The 20,454-nt window shown below is 37.8% G+C and overlaps 2 protein-coding genes across 8 annotated transcripts in view; both read right to left on the minus strand.

Moving 5' to 3' along the window:
- Window positions 1-18,763, minus strand: part of sdk (sidekick cell adhesion molecule) — a 46,779-nt gene extending 28,016 nt beyond the window's left edge. For 3 of the 7 annotated variants that reach the window (XM_076530466.1, XM_076530464.1, XM_076530463.1), the window contains exon 1: window positions 17,616-18,762. In XM_076530466.1, coding sequence (XP_076386581.1) covers window positions 17,616-17,733 — 118 coding nt within the window. In that variant the 5' untranslated portion in view covers window positions 17,734-18,762. Of the gene's footprint in view, window positions 1-17,615 lie in introns of all 7 variants that reach the window. The other 4 variants (XM_076530462.1, XM_076530461.1, XM_012286821.2 and 1 more) reach the window with 2 other exon arrangements.
- Window positions 18,764-19,204: 441 nt separating this feature from the next.
- Window positions 19,205-20,317, minus strand: LOC100880869 (small ribosomal subunit protein uS8A). The gene is made up of 4 exons (XM_003703989.3): window positions 20,203-20,317; window positions 19,666-19,800; window positions 19,408-19,573; window positions 19,205-19,332 (listed from the first exon to the last, which is right to left on the minus strand). Exons 2-4 carry the CDS (start codon window positions 19,796-19,798, stop codon window positions 19,239-19,241), a joined length of 393 nt encoding a protein of 130 aa, XP_003704037.1. The 5' UTR covers window positions 19,799-19,800; window positions 20,203-20,317; the 3' UTR covers window positions 19,205-19,238.
- Between the last annotated feature and the right edge of the window lie 137 nt (window positions 20,318-20,454).

A 20,454-nucleotide genomic window follows, 5' to 3' on the forward strand; every position in this document is an offset into this window, starting at 1 on the left:
TGTATGGTTAATGGAAAAAGTGCAGGGAGGCTGGTATGCCAGGTCTACAAACGAAGTCCAATTTGGCACACGGTTCGCTGCGTACTTCGTGGCCCATCTTGAGTGTCCTTACAACCACCGCAGGACTCTCGATGAGTTTCCGTGTGGTCGACTCGTTAAATTAAGTTCGAGTCGTACTTTGCATGGTACAAAGAACATTCCCAGCTTTTGTGCGATACCCTAAATTGCGCTGGTCATGCCGGATAAACTGGGCACAATTAACGAGTCAATCGAGCTGACTCGATCGTTGTTACTACGTATACAAATTGTATAATTAATAGGTACATAGAGATATGCAAATTGTGCAATTATTGGGTACATGGAGGTACAGCGATTCTTGTAGTACAGTTACGTAGTTGCATAGTGATATAGCAATATTATGACGTATACGAATTATACAATTAATAGGTACGTAGGGGTACAGCGATTTTTGTAGTAAAGTTACATAGTTTCAAACTAAAATAACAGCATGATAACGTAGCATTATTGTGACGTATACGAATTATACAATTAATAGGTACGTAGGGGTGCAGCGATTCTTGTAGTACAGTTACGTAGTTGCATAGTGATATAGCAATATTATGACGTATACGAATTATACAATTAATAGGTACGTAGGGGTACAGCGATTTTTGTAGTACAGTTACATAGTTTCAAACTAAAATAACAGCATGATAACGTAGCATTATTATGACGTATACGAATTATACAATTAATAGGTACGTAGGGGTGCAGCGATTCTTGTAGTACAGTTACGTAGTTGCATAGTGATATAGCAATATTATGACGTATACGAATTATACAATTAATAGGTACGTAGGGGTACAGCGATTTTTGTAGTACAGTTACATAGTTTCAAACTAAAATAACAGCATGATAATGCAGCATTATTATGACGTATACGAATTACACAATTAATAGGTACATAGGGGTGCAGCGATTCTTGTAGTACAGTTACATAGTTGCATAGTGATATAGCAATATTATGACGTATACGAATTATGCAATTAATAGGTACGTAGGGGTACAGCGATTTTTGTAGTACAGTTACATAGTTCCATAGTGATATAGCAATATTATGACGTATACGAATTGTACAATTAATAGGTACGTAGGGGTACAGTGATTTTTGTAGTACAGTTACATAGTTTCAAACTAAAATAACAGCATGATAACATAGCATTATTATGACGTATACGAATTATACAATTAATAGGTACGTAGGGGTGCAGCGATTCTTTTAGTACAGTTACATAGTTGCATAGTGATATAGCAATATTACGACGTATACGAATTATACAATTAATAGGTGCATAGGGGTGCAGCGATTCTTGTAGTACAGTTACATAGTTGCATAGTGATATAGCAATATTATGACGTATACGAATTATACAATTAATAGGTATGTAGGGGTACAGTGATTTTTGTAGTACAGTTACATAGTTTCAAACTAAAATAACAGCATGATAACATAGCATTATTATGACGTATACGAATTACACAATTAATAGGTACACAGGGGTACAGTACTTGCAGTTCAGTCACATAGTTGCATAGTGAAGTAACAGCATATGTAGCAATATTTATAAAAGAATAGTAGTCTAATGGAACAGTAACAAATTAATGTTTACTCAGAAACAAGCGTCAAAGCTTGAAACGAGCACAATTGCCATAGCATCAATCTAATACGCTAGGCAAAATCGCCCATAAGTGGATAAATGATGACTGGTCGCGCTATTAGAGTAATTCTCGTGTCACCCAGATACGAATGACATGAACAGTGTTAACGTTATTACAAATATTAGATTAGCCCTTTTATCGTTGGGGTAGAATATAAATTTTTCAACTGCTAATGAAATTACCGTAATTACGATGGAAATTGCATTTGACATTACCGAAGAATAGCAAAACCGTAGAAAAACGATTAACCGATTATCACGGCAAGCTATAAACGGAGAGATTCCAGAGCGTCAACTCGTAAGATTGGGTTAGGTTATGTCTCGCAGCACACAGTCCCATCGTGAATAGCAGTTTCTCGTCCCTTTCCAATCCCTAGCCCGCGAGCCGTCGTCGTGGCTTCCCTTTTTACTTTTATTTTCCCTTTTTTCTTCCCTGCTTCGACCTCTCTTTCCACGTTTTACCTTCGCGAACTTGGCTCGCAGCTTCGTCTCGCCGTCCCTTTCCCTTTTCCCCGCTGACCTTACCAAGCGTTGCCTTCTTAGCCGTCCGTTTCTCGGACTCGACCGATAGAACCGCGTATAACGCTCGTATCCTACAAATTGCTCGGTCAAGAACGTCGAACGATTGTAAGCCGCGTTTCGAAGCTATCTCCTCTTGTCGAGACAGGAAATACCTGTCCAACCTGCGCGACCGAGAGGTGGAAAGGTGTTCATTAAGGGTTCCGGGAACGCTTCGTAATCGCGTGTCGTTCGTGAAACTTTGTTTTGTCGAACGCAAACCATTTTCTTCATAAATCGATAAAAACGTGGGTACGTTTATTGTGCACGTACAGTCGTCTACTAGGCTCCCTTCGATCAGGAATATATTTCTTCCTAGCTTCTCACCACAATTTATTTATATTGGACAAATCATCCTAGTTAGATTTGTGGTCCTTTATGACCACTTATGTTGTCAAGCAGCAGTTTCCAAAACAGAGCTAAAGATTTTATATTAATTATGATACTCTCACGGCTCTGTACTGTTAGTCCATTGTTCAGAGAGTATCGCACGCATCCCGTCGCTGACAATGGATCAAATTTGCATCTAAACATCTCATAACGCGCTTATGCTAAGTTACCGTGTTTTGTTGTTCCGCCGTTGACCATCGGCACCGTGATGGATGAAAAGTGAAAATATCCAGTGAATGGTCTAGTACGTCGGCAGTTGCAAGTTGTGTAATGCGTACCTATACGCTCAAGGTCTCTATCAGGAACGGAAATTCTCGGTTACATGAGCGCGACTACGAAAGGACATTAAAAGTGTAACAGCAGTTCCGCTAATGAGTTTCTTCTAAATAAAGGGACGTATTCAACATGCCGAAGAGGTTCTGTATATTATCGATTGAAAACTTCAATGACGGATGTTCTGAACTTGTATGATAGATCAAGATGTCGATAACAACTGACAGATACAGAGCGCTTAGGACAACTATTGATACGTTGCGCGTGTATTACCAGTCCCCTGCAAACACTTCGAAGTAACAACTTCGATTTGAGGCACTTCAAAATAATGCTCGCAACCGGTTTACACCTCGAAACACGGAGAACAGCTGATCGTACGTCAGAGGAAAATGAAACAGCGCCTGGTACCAGTTTTCGTCCAGCTCAGCTAGCGAATACAATTGATTGCATAACTGCAGTCCACAGTTGTACGCCCGTGGTTATTGCCACATAACGCACCAAGTGTATCCACTTTTACCGCGATACTGCATTTCCTGCATCGACTTTCAACTTTGCAGTACAAATACCTGCAACGAGTCGAGTGATGAAGTGTGTACCTGTTGTACTTCGACTTTCCTTCTACAAAACAACTTCACGCATGAAGCTTCCCTGTTCGCTAAGTGTAGATGTAAAATTTAGGTTGAGAATGCCACTAGTAAAATTTTCCTAGACTTAGAATTACTTTGGGCCTAAGATTTTTCTGGTTCTAGAATTGCGCAAAGTATATGATGTACCTTAGCTCAGAATTTCCGTGGATATCCTTTTAAGCCTGACTTAAGATTTCACTAGATACAAAGTTCCTCAGATTTTTGATATTCCTAAATGTCGATACCCCTAGATCCCGAAATCCCTAACTCTCAATATCCCTAGATCATGAAATCCCTAACTCTCAATATCCCTAGATCATGAAATCTCTAGACCCAAAAATCCCTAGATCTCAATCTCCCTAGATCCAAATCTCCCTAAATCCAAATCTCCCTAAATCCAAATCTTCCTAAATCCCAATCTCTCTAGATCCCAATCTCCCTAGATCCCAATCTCCCTAGATCCAAATCTCCTTAGATCCAAATCTCCTTAGATCCCAATCTCCCTAGATCCAAATCTTCCTAAATCCAAATCTCCCTAAATCCCAATCTCCCTAGATCCCAATCTCCCTAGATCCCGATCTCCCTAGATCCCGATCTCCCTAGATCCCGATCTCCCTAGATCCCGATCTCCCTAGATCCCAATCTCCCTAGATCCAAATCTCCCTAAATCCAAATCTCCCTAAATCCAAATCTCCCTAAATCCAAATCTCCCTAAATCCAAAACTCCCTAAATCCAAATCTCCCTAAATCCAAATCTCCCTAAATCCAAATCTCCCTAGATCCCAATCTCCCTATATCCAAATCTCCCTATATCCAAATCTCCCTAGATCCAAATCTTCCTAAATCCACATCTCCCTAGATCCAAAAATTCCTAAACCCCAAAATTATTAAATCCAGAAAATCCCTAGATCCCGAATATTCTTAAATTCTGATATCCTAGAATCTCAATATCCCTAGAGTCCTAAATTCGAATATCCCCACGTGCAAATATCCCTAGACCACGAGTGATGAATAGAAGTAAAACTTGAACGTAATAGAATAAAGTAAAAGTGCGAATTACGAGTAAAATGGCAAATGTCTGTGAGGTAAAGTGTTAAAATACAAATGCGAATTATGGTTTGAAGTATCCACAAAAGTTCTGTAGAATTTTTCTGGCTTCGCACGTACAACGGTAAAGTTAAGCTAATCCTCGTTAATCCTCATAAATACACGTAAGCGTAAGTGTAAGTTGAGTGCTCTTTCATCTTCACAATAGGGCTCTCCGTAATTCATTACAGGTAAAAAGAGCAAACCACTCTGTACGAGAGCTAGCATGGTCTTTTAAAAAATGACCGGAGGTAAGAACTGAATTGTTCCAACCCCAATGAATCATAACTTTACTTCTGTGTACCTGTTATTGTGTTACCTGACTACTTTAACGAAATTATTTCATCGATTTACCAATTAACCAATGTTTTGTTTTATATTTATTTTATCGAGATAAATGGCCAATTATACCGTGATTCTGGTGGTATTATATTATACTCGAAAGTACCATTATGAATTACATCGTAATTTAATTAAGCGGAAGGCCAACTAGTTTTGTGACCATAATTGGTGCGGAGGTTCAATCGTAATTCTATACAACGAAGGATGATACGTAAGCCCTAATTCGTCGTGGAATACCGCCTATAGAAACAAGATTGTAATTCAGCAGTGTTGAAAGGAATAACGAAATCCCAAGGACCAATTTTCAATTACTATCTCGAAGGTATCGAGCTCGATTCCCAAAAAAGCAAATCTGATCGTTTCATTATACGCGAACGTGGAAGATTATCAGCCGGCTTCGCAGTCTGTTCTCCGTTCTCGAGTCATGAATTTCAGAGCTGTTTAAGACTGACTTGATAGCCTGGGCTTCACTCGCTGAAAGAAGCTTATAGAGAGACCAGCCTGAAAGAGATCCCCCGTCTTTCTCCTCCGGTTTCGTTCTTCTTCTTTTCTCTGCACATCTATTTCACCCTTTGAGAACTTTTCAATACGACCTCCGCATCTCGTGCCGCCTGTTTACGCGAACTGGTAGCTAGAAAAAGTGCGAACAAGCCCAAAAAAAAAACTAAACGGAGCACACCCCTAGATGCGTCGTCCAGAAAAAAATGAAACAATAAAACCCGTTCGTTGACAACGGTAGAATGGTGCAGTACGAGTTCGAGCACCTTCAGAAAAAGAATTTCCTAACGGGAACCTGTTAGCAGAGTCTGACTAAACGAACGAGCCTAAAGGCGTTTCCTTTCATAACCAACAACACGTGGACGATAAATTTCCTTTGCTAGACGCGATTGCTGCATCCTATTTGCCATGCAACGAAGCAACGAGTAAACGGATAGACGAACGCGATTGGCGAACTACCAAAAGATAATTCGCCGGAAAAGGAGAGAAAAATATTTCGTGGACCCTTGGGACGTGGGCTAAAAACTAGTTTCTTCTTTTCTGCTTTGATTAACACGTGAACAGTTTGATATACTCTTTCGTTAATACGTTTAGTTTAATACTTTGATCAATGTGTACTTTTCTAGTTTGATCACATACTTTGGTTAATATATGCTTTAAGCAACATATGGATTTCTAGTCTAATGCATGTCGTGATCAATGTATGAGTTTCTAGCTTGATACATACTATGATTAATATATGCTTTGATCAACATATGGACTTCTAGTTTAACACATGTGATTAATGTATGAATTTCTAGTTTCATACATGATTAATATATGCTTTGATCAACATATGGACTTCTAGTTTAATTCATGTGATCAACGTATGAATTTCTAGCTTGATACATACTATGATTAATATATGCTTCGATCAACATATGGACTTCTAGTTTAACACATGTGATCAATGTATGAATTTCTAGTTTCATATATGATTAATATATATGATTAGTATATACTTTGATCAACACATGGATTTCTAGTTTAATACATATGATCAACGTATGAATTTGTAGCTTGATACATACTATGATTAATATATGCTTTGATCAACATATGAACTTCTAGTTTAACACATGTGATCAATGTATGAATTTCTAGTTTCATATATGATTAATATATACTTTGATCAACATATGGATTTCTAGTTTAATACATATGATCAACGCATGAATTTCTAGCTTGATACATACTATGATTAATATACGCTTTGATCAACATATGGACTTCTAGTTTAACACATGTGATCAATGTATGAATTTCTAGTTTTATATATGATTAATATATACTTAGATCAACATATGGACTTCTAGTTTAACACATGTGATCAATGTATGAATTTCTAGTTTCATACATGATTAATATATATGATTAGTATATACTTTGATCAACATATGGATTTCTAGTTTAATACATATGATCAACGTATGAATTTCTAGCTTGATACATACTATGATTAATATATGCTTTGATCAACATATGGACTCCTACTTTAACACACGTGATCAATGTATGAATTTCAAGCTCCATACATACTATAATTAATATGAACCTTGATCAACATACAAATTTCTGCTATATGAGCAACATACCAAAAACCATAATCTACAATTTAGAACGGAAACCATCCCGTTCCACACTTAATAAAAAATAACGAAGTCGAGCGTGCGACAATGCCTTCCGCGTAAATTGTTTGCCGCTGAAAGTGTGTCCTCTCTGACAAAAACCGGACTTTTCCACGTGTCCCAGTGATGGCTGAGCATAATTCCCATTATTATTCTGGCGATAGTTCCGTAGGTGAGTAAAAGAGCTGAGACGCAGCGGTTCTGTCGTCTCATGGTAGCCGGTGCAGAGGCCACTGACCGCCCCCGGCAAGGCTTTCTCATCCTCCGCTTCTTCTTTTCGGTTTTGTTCTTCGTCTCTTCGTGAAGGGACACACACATACGCGTGTGTCTGTTCGCGTGGATGCCTTCGAACGCATCGGCTCACGTAAGTGGCCCTGCCGATTGAGACGAGTTCTCCTTTATGGAAGAATAGGCGACCAACTGGAATGACGTACGATGACGAGCGAACCTAACGACTAACGTTCCTCGAGCACGATCTTACATTGCCTCTTCTGCTATTAACTGGAGTTGATTCCGGGAAAACAACGATTGACAAGTTGTCTTCGTGCAATTTTGTTATTCGCAGAGCTATTAACCCTTTGCGCATGATTTTAAAGACAATTTGCAAATTTTCATTATAATTCTTTAACTCTTTTCAGGTACATGGATGTATCTTACCATGCGTGTAAACTGGGACAGTAATCCACACAAAGAGTGGATTGTTTGAGTTGTTTTTGAAGGAAAGAAGTGTCTAAGAGGGTGATCAAATCTGCAGGTGACATGATTATATTTTAGAGCTACATTAGCCTTGTTCGTTGCATAGAAAATATTTAAACATATTAAATACAAAACTGAAGATAATAAAAGGTGTGATCATATATTCACATATGTGTATTAAAATGAAACTTAACAACAATTCGATCACTATTCTATTAGAAGAATATGAAGACAGCCTACGACTACTAACTTTATTTTCCCATTCGCAGTTTATACATTCTTATATAATATTTCTTGCCTGTACTCGAAAGGAATGATTTTATTCCACTACCAAGCCACTATAGGACGTTAGCGGAGATTCTCGCTGATCTTGCACTCTCGCGAGTCTATCTCTTTGACTTGGAAATGAACGCCAAGCAAAAGATCCCCGGAAATGTTGCACAGAAATCCAAGGATTACGAGTATCCTTTAATTCGAGGAACCAGCGAATGAAACTCGATAAATCCTACTCGATTTGCTTTCGAAACTTTCGTTTTCGAGGCTAAACGTAACGCAAACGCTTACGAAAGCAGTGACTAAACCGACTGTAAAACCGTATAACGCGGACAGTGACTCGATTCAAAGGAATCCTTTCAAGACTTCGATAGCCGACAACCGTTGTCCGATCAAACTTTTAAGAAATCGACGGATACCAAGAATTTTATAACGGATCGATAGAAACTTTTTGGACAGAACTTATCACAAGTGGAAGCTTTCTCTGGAAGTTGAACAATGCAGAAGTCGATGACTAATATCAGATTATCAATTTCTAGGCTTGTAACTTTTTAAATATTCGAAGTTAAGTGTTTAAATTTGTAAATTTTCAAAATTTTCAAATGCCAAATTCCAAGATTTCCAAGTTCAAAAACTCCAAATTCCAAAATTTCCCAATTCCAAAATTCCCCAATTCCAAAATTTTCCAATTCCAAAATTTTCCAATTCCAAAATTTTCCAATTCCAAAATTTTCCAATTCCAAAATTTTCCAATTCCAAAATTTTCCAATTCCAAAATTCCCCAATTCCAAACTTCCCCAATTCCAAAATTCCCGAATTCCAAAATTCCCCAATTCCAAAATTCCCCAATTCCAAAATTCCCGAATTCCAAATTCCCCAATTCCAAAATTTCCCAATTCCAAAATTCCCCAATTCCAAAATTCCCCAATTCCAAAATTCCTCAACTCCAAAATTCCCCAATTCCAAACTTCCCCAATTCCAAAATTCCCCAATTCCAAAATTCCCCAATTCCAAAATTCCCCAATTCCAAACTTCCCCAATTCCAAAATTTCCCAATTCCAAAATTCCCCAATTCCAAAATTCCCCAATTCCAAACTTCCCCAATTCCAAAATTTCCCAATTCCAAAATTCCCCAATTCCAAAATTCCCCAATTCCAAAATTCCCCACTCTCAAAATTTCCAAATTCCAAAATTCCCCAATTCCAAAATTTCCAAGCACCAAATCCTTACCTTGCCATATCTCCAAATTCCCAAATCATGTCACATCAAACATGCGAAATGATATCAAATTTAATTAACCTAATGTCATGTAATATTGTAAATATTAGTTTTGAAAAAGATGTTACTCGTGGCCACAATTAATTTCTGTCGCATAAAGTAGCAACGAAGTGTGATACAGTATCTTTCCACAATGTAGTCGATGGCTTGCCATCTGAGTAAACACACATATGGCGAATGATAGCATGATGGTGATAACAATAACACATAAACCTTTCTACCTCAGACTGTTTAACCAGCTTTTTGGTACAGATATAGCACATATTCAACGATAAACTACTTGAATGGGGAAAAAGTAATTGAACCTTCCCCTCTATCCACATTAAATACTATTCCATTAAAAGTTTCATATAATTACGACTAACAACTTTTTCTTAACACAAATATTCCAGTAATAAATCATATTATAAATGACTATACGTAGCATGTCATACTAGTACGAGTAGTAAGTAATACATGAAAGTGGCAATATAACGGGAGTCTACACGCACTCCGTGTCTATCCATATAACAATGCAATGATACATACGAATTTTACAATATCGAACATGAGTGATCCCGACTGCATTCGGCAAGTGATGCCAACGAAATGACAAGTTAACTTGTCATTCTAGAAGAAGTTTAGCAATATTTCCACAAGTCGATGTAATGCAAAAAATCATCAGGCACAATTCACTTTCCTCACCGTAAAGTCACGCTCGTCAAGGTTCATTTGTGGTCCGTAAGTAGGCAGTCGTAAATGGTTTCCAGAACGTTTGAACTTGTTCATCCTTTGAAAGACAAACGCTTGTCATTCTATCCAGTAACTTTTCTCATATCTCCATGTTCGTATGCACGAGATGTTCCCCTTGGAACGAATTGAGAACTCTGTTGCGAACTCGATTTCCTTAGACAAGCTTATTATCGTTCTTGTAACTACCCTCGAGTGACAAGTGCTGGAAAAATCAATCTTTATCTGATCAAAAAAGCTACAAAGGCATTTTGTGACTTTCGCTAGCATTCAAATAGAAATTTAAATAGAAATGTGCAATGTAAAATTTCGACATTTGTACATCGCCACGTCTGTAGATGCAGATATCCCTAGAACCCCATATCCCTAGATCCCCATATCCCTAGATCCCCACATCCCTAGATCCCCACATCCCTAGATCCCCACATCCCTAGATCCCCATATCCCCATATCCATAGATCCCCATATCCCCATATCCCTAGATCCCCACATCCCTAGATCCCCACATTCCTAGATCCCCATATCTCTAGATCCCCATATCTCTAGATCCCCATATCCCTATATCCCCATATCCCTAGATCCCCATATCCCTAGATCCCCACATCCCTAGATCCCCATATCCCTATATCCCCACATCCCTAGATCCCCACATCCCTAGATCCGCACATCCCTAGATCCCCACATCCCTAGATCCCCACATCCCTAGATCCCCACATCCCTAGATCCCCATATCCCTATATCCCCATATCCCTAGATCCCCATATCCCTAGATCCCCATATCCCTAGATTCTCATATCCCTAGATTCTCATATCCCCAGATCCCGATATCCCTAGACCCCGATATCTCTTGATTTCAATATCCCTAGATTGCAACCTATCTAAATTGCAATATATCAAGGTTGCAATATACTTGGCTTCCAACCTGCCAAATTGCAGTATACCTCGAACCAAATGTCCCATAATTCCTCAGTGTGTAGATCTCGATACTCCTAAACTGCTTGATACGTAGACCGCAATATCCCATTATCGTAGTATCTGCAGTTATGGAATATCTGTTGTACGTTCTCATCTTCATAAAGATGACTTTATGTCGCGCTCAAATGTCTTTTGAATGCAATGTGAAATTGAAAATTCGTTCGTAAAAACGAGTGCAATAATCGTGATATTCAGCAAGTCTGCAGACTAGAGTCAGGTTTCCCAGAATGAACATGCAACTTTCATTGGCCGCTAGATATGCAGGTCGTCGGCGGCAATCGGAAACGCGAAACTTGGTCGCAGGTGAAAGAGAGGACGAAGATAAACGGCGGCGAATCGAGCTGCTGAAGGAAGAACGATGACGATAATGAGGATGATGCGGTGAAGAACTAAAAGGAAGAAGAGAAGGGGACATCCGGCCGACGAACAGAAGCATTCAGACACGTACTTCTCGTCTTCATGGTAAGAGCCGCGCGTGAAAGAAAAGGGCTTACATATATCCCTCCATGAAACGCAAGGGTCGCGAATGATCCACTACAACTCAACGCCTTTTAACCCCGCGTTACATTTTTCGGCTCTTCGCACTCTTACGTACCCAATTAATGTATCGTGCAAAATCCAAGCCCCTAAGAACAAACAGCTACAGATGCAATTAAGAAGAAAGAGAAAAAAATGTACGCAATAAATTTTAAACAAGTATGATTGTACGACGCATACGGTGCGTCGAGTTTAAGGAACTCTTCAAGGTAGGAAGCAGTTAATACAATAAAAGACGGGACTGAAGAGTACAATTGTCGAGCAACGACGGCTAAGTAGATAGATAACAGCAATTTAACTATTACAAAACAGAACCACTCTCTCCGTGTGTCATACAGTCAATTGGAAAATGAAAATTGATTGATTCTAACACTTAAGTTTACCTAACTAATAGGCAAGGATACTGAGTGGTGTTTAAAGAACTTGTTACGACTTGGAGTCAATAATATGCAGTGTCTTATAATGCCACAACGCTACAACCTTTCTTAACTATAATATAAACAGAACTGAAAAGTTCTCCCAAAACAGAATTGAAAAATTATATTAAATTACATCGATGCTTTGTAGTCAAGTTGTTTCTTTAATTCGGTTAAATGATTTTCTCTGTCTCGTGAACTCGAAATTCGTTCGTGAGTATCGTTGGCTGAGCAGGAAAAGGGTCAGATAGGCAGCAGGTACAGGGAGTAGAAAGCTATAGAAAATGGTAGGAGTGGAACAGAGGCCAATACACACACGAGAGGATAGGCGGAGGTACTCGAGGGCCAGGTAAAGGCCCTTGTCCTCTATTGTGCCACGGTTTAAGCTGACGCCAGTGATAGATACCTTTCGTGGCATTATGTGCACCTATACCACCATACCGATCACCTTTTACATGGTACAGGTTACCGAACGTACTTTTTCGTCCTGGCATATATCGCACCGACCACAACCAGGCCTGGAAACACGAGAAATCTCGTCTTCCTGTCCATTTATCGAAATCGATACTAGTATCACACTTGCCCAGACGTAATGGTCTCCTCAGAAGTAATGATGAATATACATTTCTGCGCATGAAAGCTGTATGAAATGTACCGCTATATTGCTTGATGAATTAATGTTTAATATTTTCAGATTAATAACCCTGTTTCGTAACGATAACTGAACTGTTTTGGTTGGAGCAAACTATTCGTCCCCAAAGGGTTCATTATCTCTTTGTCCAAGGATGACACGCTCCTTGCTATCATTTTATCGCGGGTGGATGAATAGTTTGCATTGCGAAAGCAGGAAGTCGTTACAAAGCGTTACCTCATGAAACGAGCGTTTTCAGGCTGGAATATGTAGATTACTCGATAAGCTATCTAAAAATGCTAATCATCGACGACCACCGTGGTGCTTTTAATTGCTAAATAAATTTTCGGTAAAGTGAAACTTTCAACTTCGTAACACTTTGGTTAGAAGCTATGGGTTTAAGTTTCTAAATGTGTAACACGTATGGTAATTGAACAGATCGTAGTTTTAAAGTATTGCATTTGATATTTAATCTGCCTTAACGAACGGTATTGTCTACCTCCGACGAATTTAAAGCTATAACTTGACCCATTTGCGTGAGACACCCTGTACAGTTTGTCGCGAGTCAGATTTCTCGGCTGCAGAAATACTGCATTACGAGAAATTGGCATGCATTTCGTATTAGTGTCGCAGGAAGACAAGCGTTCTCGTGTTTCCAGGTCGATGGTCGACATAATGTAGCCGGGTAAAGGGCATATGAGTGCAGTCTGGTGTAAAGGTAAATTGGCGAATGATCCGGGGGAAAAAGAAAGTTTTATGTCCAACCGGGCAACGTGTAACAATCTCTGAAATGTACGAAAAAACACAGAACAGAGGAACATGGAGAGTCTGTTTTCGTCAGGGGTATTAAAAAGCTTCAGTAACAGCATTGTTTCAACGTTCTCTATTCAGGAAAAAGTAATAACGTTCCTTTCCAAACAATGCCGAAGATTCTCGTTTGAATTTCAAAGATACCAAGATATAATTACAGAGTTTAATTTACAGATCAAGAGGGATTCTTTCCTAACAGAAGATCTCTTAGCCAAGAGAGTCGCTATTGAAATCTAGTTACATCCTATTCCCTTAATGTCGAATGTATGTACGAATTAGAATGCTCATTAAAAAGATCTAGCGACTAGATATTTATTGGGTATTTCCCCGCATTCCTGTCGATTAACTCAGAAACTATTATTACCAAGGAATGAGTAACGCGAAGGCACTCAAATCACTTACGGATTCGCTGTGCGTGTTCTACGTACACGTTCTCGATGTACAATGTACATACAAAGGTTTCTACTAATGCTGTACACTCCGGTACAACATAGCTTCCTGTCGACAAGGACATAAATGTAGGCTTGAAAATTGCTAACTTCTGCAGTTTCCAATTCTTCGAGTTTCGAATTTCTAAAATCCCTAGATGTTTACATACTAAAATCTCTTCAACATCCGAGCACCCAAAATATCGAGTGTGGAATTTCAAGATCTTGGATCCCCAACTTTGAAAATGACTAGATCCATAGATCCCTAACACCACTACATCAGATTCCAAGATCTCAAAGTCACTAGATTACATAATCTTTAAATCCCGAAATTGATATACAACAAAATCACTAGATCACCAAATCCCTAGATCCAGATATATTTACATCCTAAAATCCCTAGACTCTAAAATCACTAAATTTGAAAATCCCCAGATTCGAAAATCCCTAGATTCAAAAATCCCCAGATTTGCAAATCCCCGGATTCGATAATCCCTAGCTTCAAAAATCCCCCGATTCGAAAATCCCTAGATTCAAAAATCCCCAGATTTGAAAAATCCCCAGATTCAAAAATCCCTAGATTTGAGAATCCCCGGATTCGAAAATCCCTAGCTTCAAAAATCCCTAGATTTGAGAATCCCCGGATTCTCAAATCCCTAGCTTAAAAAATCCCTAGATTTGAAAATCCCCAGATTCGAAAAACCCTAGCTTCAAAAATCCCTAGATTTGAGAATCCCCAGATTCGAAATCCCTAGATTCCTAGATCATGAAATCCCTAAGTTCTGAAATATCTAAGGTCCAAGATCAAAATACCCTAGATTCCAATATCCCTAGGTTTCGAAGTCCCCATACCCTAAATTCTCTAGGTCCATATATCTTCAATTTCCTAGACTGAAATCCCTAGATCCATAAATAAATATGACCTCAATACTTAAACCGCCATAGACGTAAATTCCCGAAATTACTTTTTCCCGTTGGATACCAAGTTTTCTTGGTGAAAAGTAGATTTGGTCTCGACTGTACCATCGATAATTAGTATTAAAGCTTGTGCATCCGCGTGCCATCTTAATCACGCGTACCGTTGAATTAAATGCACGCGACCCTGTCGCATTGTCGCAGCACAGTGCATATGGTTCACACAAATCAAAACGAATAGCACAAAAGCAATTAAATCTGTGAGTCAGAGGGCACCGAAGGACTAAAATAGTAATCTCGTCAGCCTCGTCAAAAACGATATTCGATTCATTGAAACGGGTAAAATAATGAGCTTTGTTTGAAAAAAGCATGGGGGAGCGACGGTGAAATTCAGTCCCGTTTTTTGACACGGGGATACAATTAATAACGTGATTAATTAGACGCGAAGCTTTCGTCTGAACGACGCGCGGTTCGGTAACGAGGACAATCGGTCATTGATTAAATTTTCCTTGGACAACGTGGCCCATTGATATACCATCCTACAGATAAGAAGAGATAGGAATAACGGATTTGGGCAATTGGAGCAGCGACGTACAAACAATCGCACAAGTTTAAGTTCTTTCCACTTTTCTTACTATGTGTGAAGATTAACCAGATATCTTGGAAATTTATTGGTACTGGGACACGAACTTGGGAGTTAATTTCAATTTGAAATTTTAGTCTTTCTGCCCAAAACGATAAGACTCGTGCTACTTGCATTCTTTACTGTTGAGTATTCTTTGTTGCGTGTTCTTCGACCATTCGATACTGTTAATAAACTCACTGTTTGTTACTACTCTTATTACTGTTATATACTTCTTATGTTCGCGGCATTATTTGAGATATTCGATCTTCCAGTTCTCTAAAACAAGTACACATCACACACTTATTGAACGTTTGTGATTCGAGAACGAATAAAAAATTCACGCTTTCGACATTTGAAGGTCATTAAATCGGAGAAATTGGAGCAGATTTTTCTATGATAATACAGCGGCGGTATTATTTAACATGATACCGCGGCACGTGCTACGTATCCTTTCCAATCGTCATCCAAGAGGTCAACGGTTTAACTTCATTCACACAATTGGACGGATTAACGTCGTAATAAATCACAATTAGTCTGGCTCCTACGTTCCCTCATGTTGGAAAAGGGGAGTGATTTTTTGTAGATTTCTGCCCTTCCCGATCGCTCAGAGTGTGGCGACTAATCTTCCTGTGAGTCGTTGCAGGTGTCCCGATTGCATTCATCACCAGATCAGCATACATATTTGAAACAAATCATCCGTGATTCCATTCACTGCCGTTGCAAATATCTATCCATTTCAGTCGTACGTACATCCATGTACGAAGTCTTCACGCCCTAATTAATTCACTGATATTCCGTGTCGATTTAATGTATACTTTTAATTATAATTAATATGTTTGGCGATATGTCCATCACTTTGCTGAAATTAATAAGATGCACACTTTTTAACACACTTGCTAATCTAATCGTTTGCACTTGAATTTGTATGAATCGGCAATATAACGCGTGGCGATATAGTAGGTGACGATGTTAGTACGCGGTATGATACTACAACGCTTGGCGTCGCAACGCGTTACTACGTCACGCATGATGATCTAATGTAAAATAATAAGGTAATGAGACAGTAAAAAATTTAGAGCAATTTATTCATTTTTATTTGCAAATATCTAATTAATGACTTGAAATTATTATTTATTAGTTTGAGAGGAATGTGCATTCATAAAAAGAAAGCATAAATTCATAGCGTCATTTGGCTGCTGTACAGTATAAAGCAACTTATAGCCCATTAACGCGAGACCCCTTAACGTAACGAGTACAATCTGCCCTTGATACCATTCATAATGAAGCGCAGTGTACACAACGGCAGTAATGGTGACCTATCGATATTCCACCAATAAATCACATAACCGCGCAATTATCCCTATAATTACTATTTGTGATACCAGGACATTTAAACTCGATCTTCATATGGATGGAGACCTAATTTTTTATCTGAAAGATAATTTGATAATTAAAAGATAAATTGTTTAACATCATTACGTATATTAATGCACAACTTTGGATATTAATGTAATCGTGATGAAATATTGAGTTCAAGATAGAGATTAGGAAAGTTTTCCTTTATGGGAAAATATTCGTTTAGTTCACAATCGCGTGTGGAAGGTTGTACGTAAAAGCAATTTGGTCAAGAGCCAAGAAATCATTATTTGTTCTACTCAGCAATGTTCCCCGATGTTTAAATCGCCACAAATTAGGCTTGACCCGTTTCAGGAAACGTTCAACTCTATCGTCGCGCATTCACATACATCGAACTGTTCATCTTTGTCACGGATATTGTAACGTCAAGCGTGTATCCTGTACTCGTGCCAGTTTCATGACAAACTGAATACCGTTTGCAATGCGTAATAACGACAGTAATCGCTGAGCTCACGAACTAATTGCCTAAAAATCCTATACCACCATATCAATTTCTAACGGGGTGGATGAAATTTGATGACAAATTGAACACAGCAAAAAATCTGTAAATTTATACATTTATAAAGTAATATCTAAATTCCTAAATTTGTAAACTTCAAAATAAAAATTTTAGATTTTTATTGCTGTAGTGATAAAAATATATTGCATCCTGTTTGGAGACATAAAATGCACAAGTAAACAAAATACAAAAATGTCAGAATAAGATGAAAATGGGCGCGAAAACTCACCAGTGGCGCAGGCGCTTCCAGCGATCCAAATGAAATAGACAGCGGCAAATAAAATCCGCGTCCTCGTGCTCAGGAAGGTCGACAGGTCCGCCACTGCATTTCTCCACAGCATCTCCATGTTTTACTTGGTAAATTCTTGCTGTACCGCTCTCTTGCCACTTGCACTTCCTTCGCACTTCACTACGAGAACGTCATACAAACGCACGATTGAGTTACGCGAACGAATACCAACAATTCCTTAATGCTCTCCTCATTTTTGTTAAGTTCACGCGGTCAATTCAGCCTCGATTACGTTTTCTTTCAACGGTCGTAACGAAAGAGCATTACGACGTACACCTGTGAGACAACATTCCTTTTACTTGCACTCGTAGTCCCTCCTTCTTTCGAAAAATCTTCGATACTGAAGCATCCGTAATGTTTTGCATTCGATTCTCAAACATTCGGTCTTCTTTCCTTTTCTCGTTCTTTTCGAAATTATCGCATCGCGTCTGCAACTTTGTTTTCCTTCGATGTTACGTATCGTTCGACGCTTTCTTACGACATATCGTTGCGATATTCATTTTTATACGACTATATTTATCCGCGTGTAGTATGCATTAAAATTTATCGATTTGATAGACAAATCTTGATAATCACTGCCGAATAAAAATTTGGTCGAAAAGTGTCGTCACAACGATAGAATCACGGATTTTTGTCAGAATACCTTGCACAATATGATAATTATTGGAAACGTAAACACGTGTACGTTTTCGAAATATTAAAATCCAAATGTCAAAACACTTGCTTTCACATTCATAGTAATTACTTATTTGCAGACAAACACACTGTGAATAAAAATTAAAGTTTTAATGCTTTCTTCCGGAAGGTTGTCCCTTCAGGTAAGTCCCAGGTAACGCAGCACAAAACGGTCACATTCACCTGGTAACACCTGGCAACACCGTTAAATTTCTTCAAAACTCTTTTACACTTTCTTTTATTTAGATGAAAAACACAATTGAGAAACTTTTATTTTGAAACACAAACGAAAAATAAAAACTTGCACGACGCGACACATGCTCCGAACTGTCCGTGAGTTTCGTTCGAATTACAAACTTTTGTTGACTGACCGTCATCGGCTGCGTTCACAGGAGGCATCAAGTTGAAATTCTAACCACGCGCATGCTCGAACGTCCCCGGCTACGTTAGGCCAATCAGCGAAAAACTGCGACAACCAATCAGAAAGGTTCTATAGTTTGGTATGCGGTCGGTCGTTGATATGGAATATCGTATGTGCATTCTAAGAAAAAATATCCTATAAAAAACTAATTAAATACTGATTCCAATTGTACTCTTTATAATTGGGAAGTAATATATGCGCATTTTTTTATTCTTTATCGTGTACTTTTATCTGCTATTTTTTATATCTCATTTTCATTCCTAAATCGGTAACTATTAAAAATTTATCTAGAATTTTTACACGTCGTGAAATAGAGACGTAAAATAATTGAATTAACAAATTTTAAATTATATATATCAATGTTACTGTTGTTGGCAGGATAATGAAGATTAGGTTGTAGGAGAGTATTTGTATCAGTAATAAGTAAAGAAAGTTTGATATTAAAGATTTATTTTATTAAATAAAAGTTAAAAGAAAAATCCAAGTATTTTTCCTCCAAGATGCTTCCTTCTTGCTTCCTCATGATCCATAATTCCTCCACTTGTGGTTAGAACAACGTATCTACAATATAAATGTTCCATTGCACCATCATTTCAATCATTTTAACATGAATGACATAAATTTAATGATACATACCCAAACTGTCGAGATGGCAATAGATTATTGGTCCATTTTTCAATGTCATTAATTGGTACATCAAACCTAGGTGAAATTACACCACATTTGTTTAACCTTCCACTAAGATTTACTACCACTTTGCCACTGCGGTGATCATCAACAATTTCAAATTCTCCAATATAACCTAAATTTGATAATAGTTATAAATACAATATGAATTATACAAATTTAATTACATATTTAAATTCTTATATTTTCATTCGTATAGTTCCTTACCTTTCCTCATCATTACAGTTAAAAATTTAATGATTACTTTTGAGCAAGGTCTCAAGAGCACCTGTCTCTTTCCACGCTTTTCAGCGTTGTTAATGGATTTAAGAGCATCGCTAAGAACGTTCATACGCACCATGACTGAAAATAAACAATTTTAAGTTAGTAAATATTTATAGAAATGCGGAAGTATTTGTTTACTAAAGTATATCATTGACCACTTATGCTGTTGTCACTTAAACATAACCTATCATAAACACGAAATGTTAGTCCATTTCGTTCTACTTTTGTGTATATGCAAGCAATGCGATTATTAATACAATAATTTAATTAAAATACTAATTAATTTTAAGTAATACAACGCAAACCTAATAAACAAAATAATAACAGTAGGAGACAACTTGTACTGGCTCTACTTAACCAATCACTTCAGATTAGAGATCTTTATTAACACAAAATATGGTTGTCAACCGATTAATTATAACAAATACTAACTAAATTATAATATATTTACATTCGATGAACTTTAAAATATTAGATTACCTGCGATTAATAATATTATTTATCACAGCAACGTACACGCTCGATTATCCGAACGAAAAGAGAACCAACTCGTCAGTGCTACCATAATAATAACTCAAACTCACTAGTAATACATAAAAAGAAATTTTTAGAACTTTTATGTTCACAAAAGTAGTCTTCATAATTTTACGTCAAATAAAATCGACATCGATATATTCAAACGGAAAGAAATTTAATATAAGATTAAAATTACATATTATAATTTTATAATAG

This window comes from Megachile rotundata, chromosome 4 (assembly GCF_050947335.1).
Source record: "Megachile rotundata isolate GNS110a chromosome 4, iyMegRotu1, whole genome shotgun sequence".
Lineage (NCBI taxonomy): Eukaryota > Metazoa > Arthropoda > Insecta > Hymenoptera > Megachilidae > Megachile > Megachile rotundata.

Coding starts and splice junctions, on each gene's coding strand:
- LOC100880869 (XM_003703989.3), bottom strand. CDS start 19,798: ATGGTGCGTATGAACGTTCTTAGCGATGCTCTTAAATCCATTAACAAC. Junction 19,574..19,665: donor AACTGTAATGATGAGGAAAG/GTAAGGAACTAT, acceptor TATCAAATTTAG/GTTATATTGGAGAATTTGAA. Junction 19,333..19,407: donor TTGCCATCTCGACAGTTTGG/GTATGTATCATT, acceptor TTTATATTGTAG/ATACGTTGTTCTAACCACAA.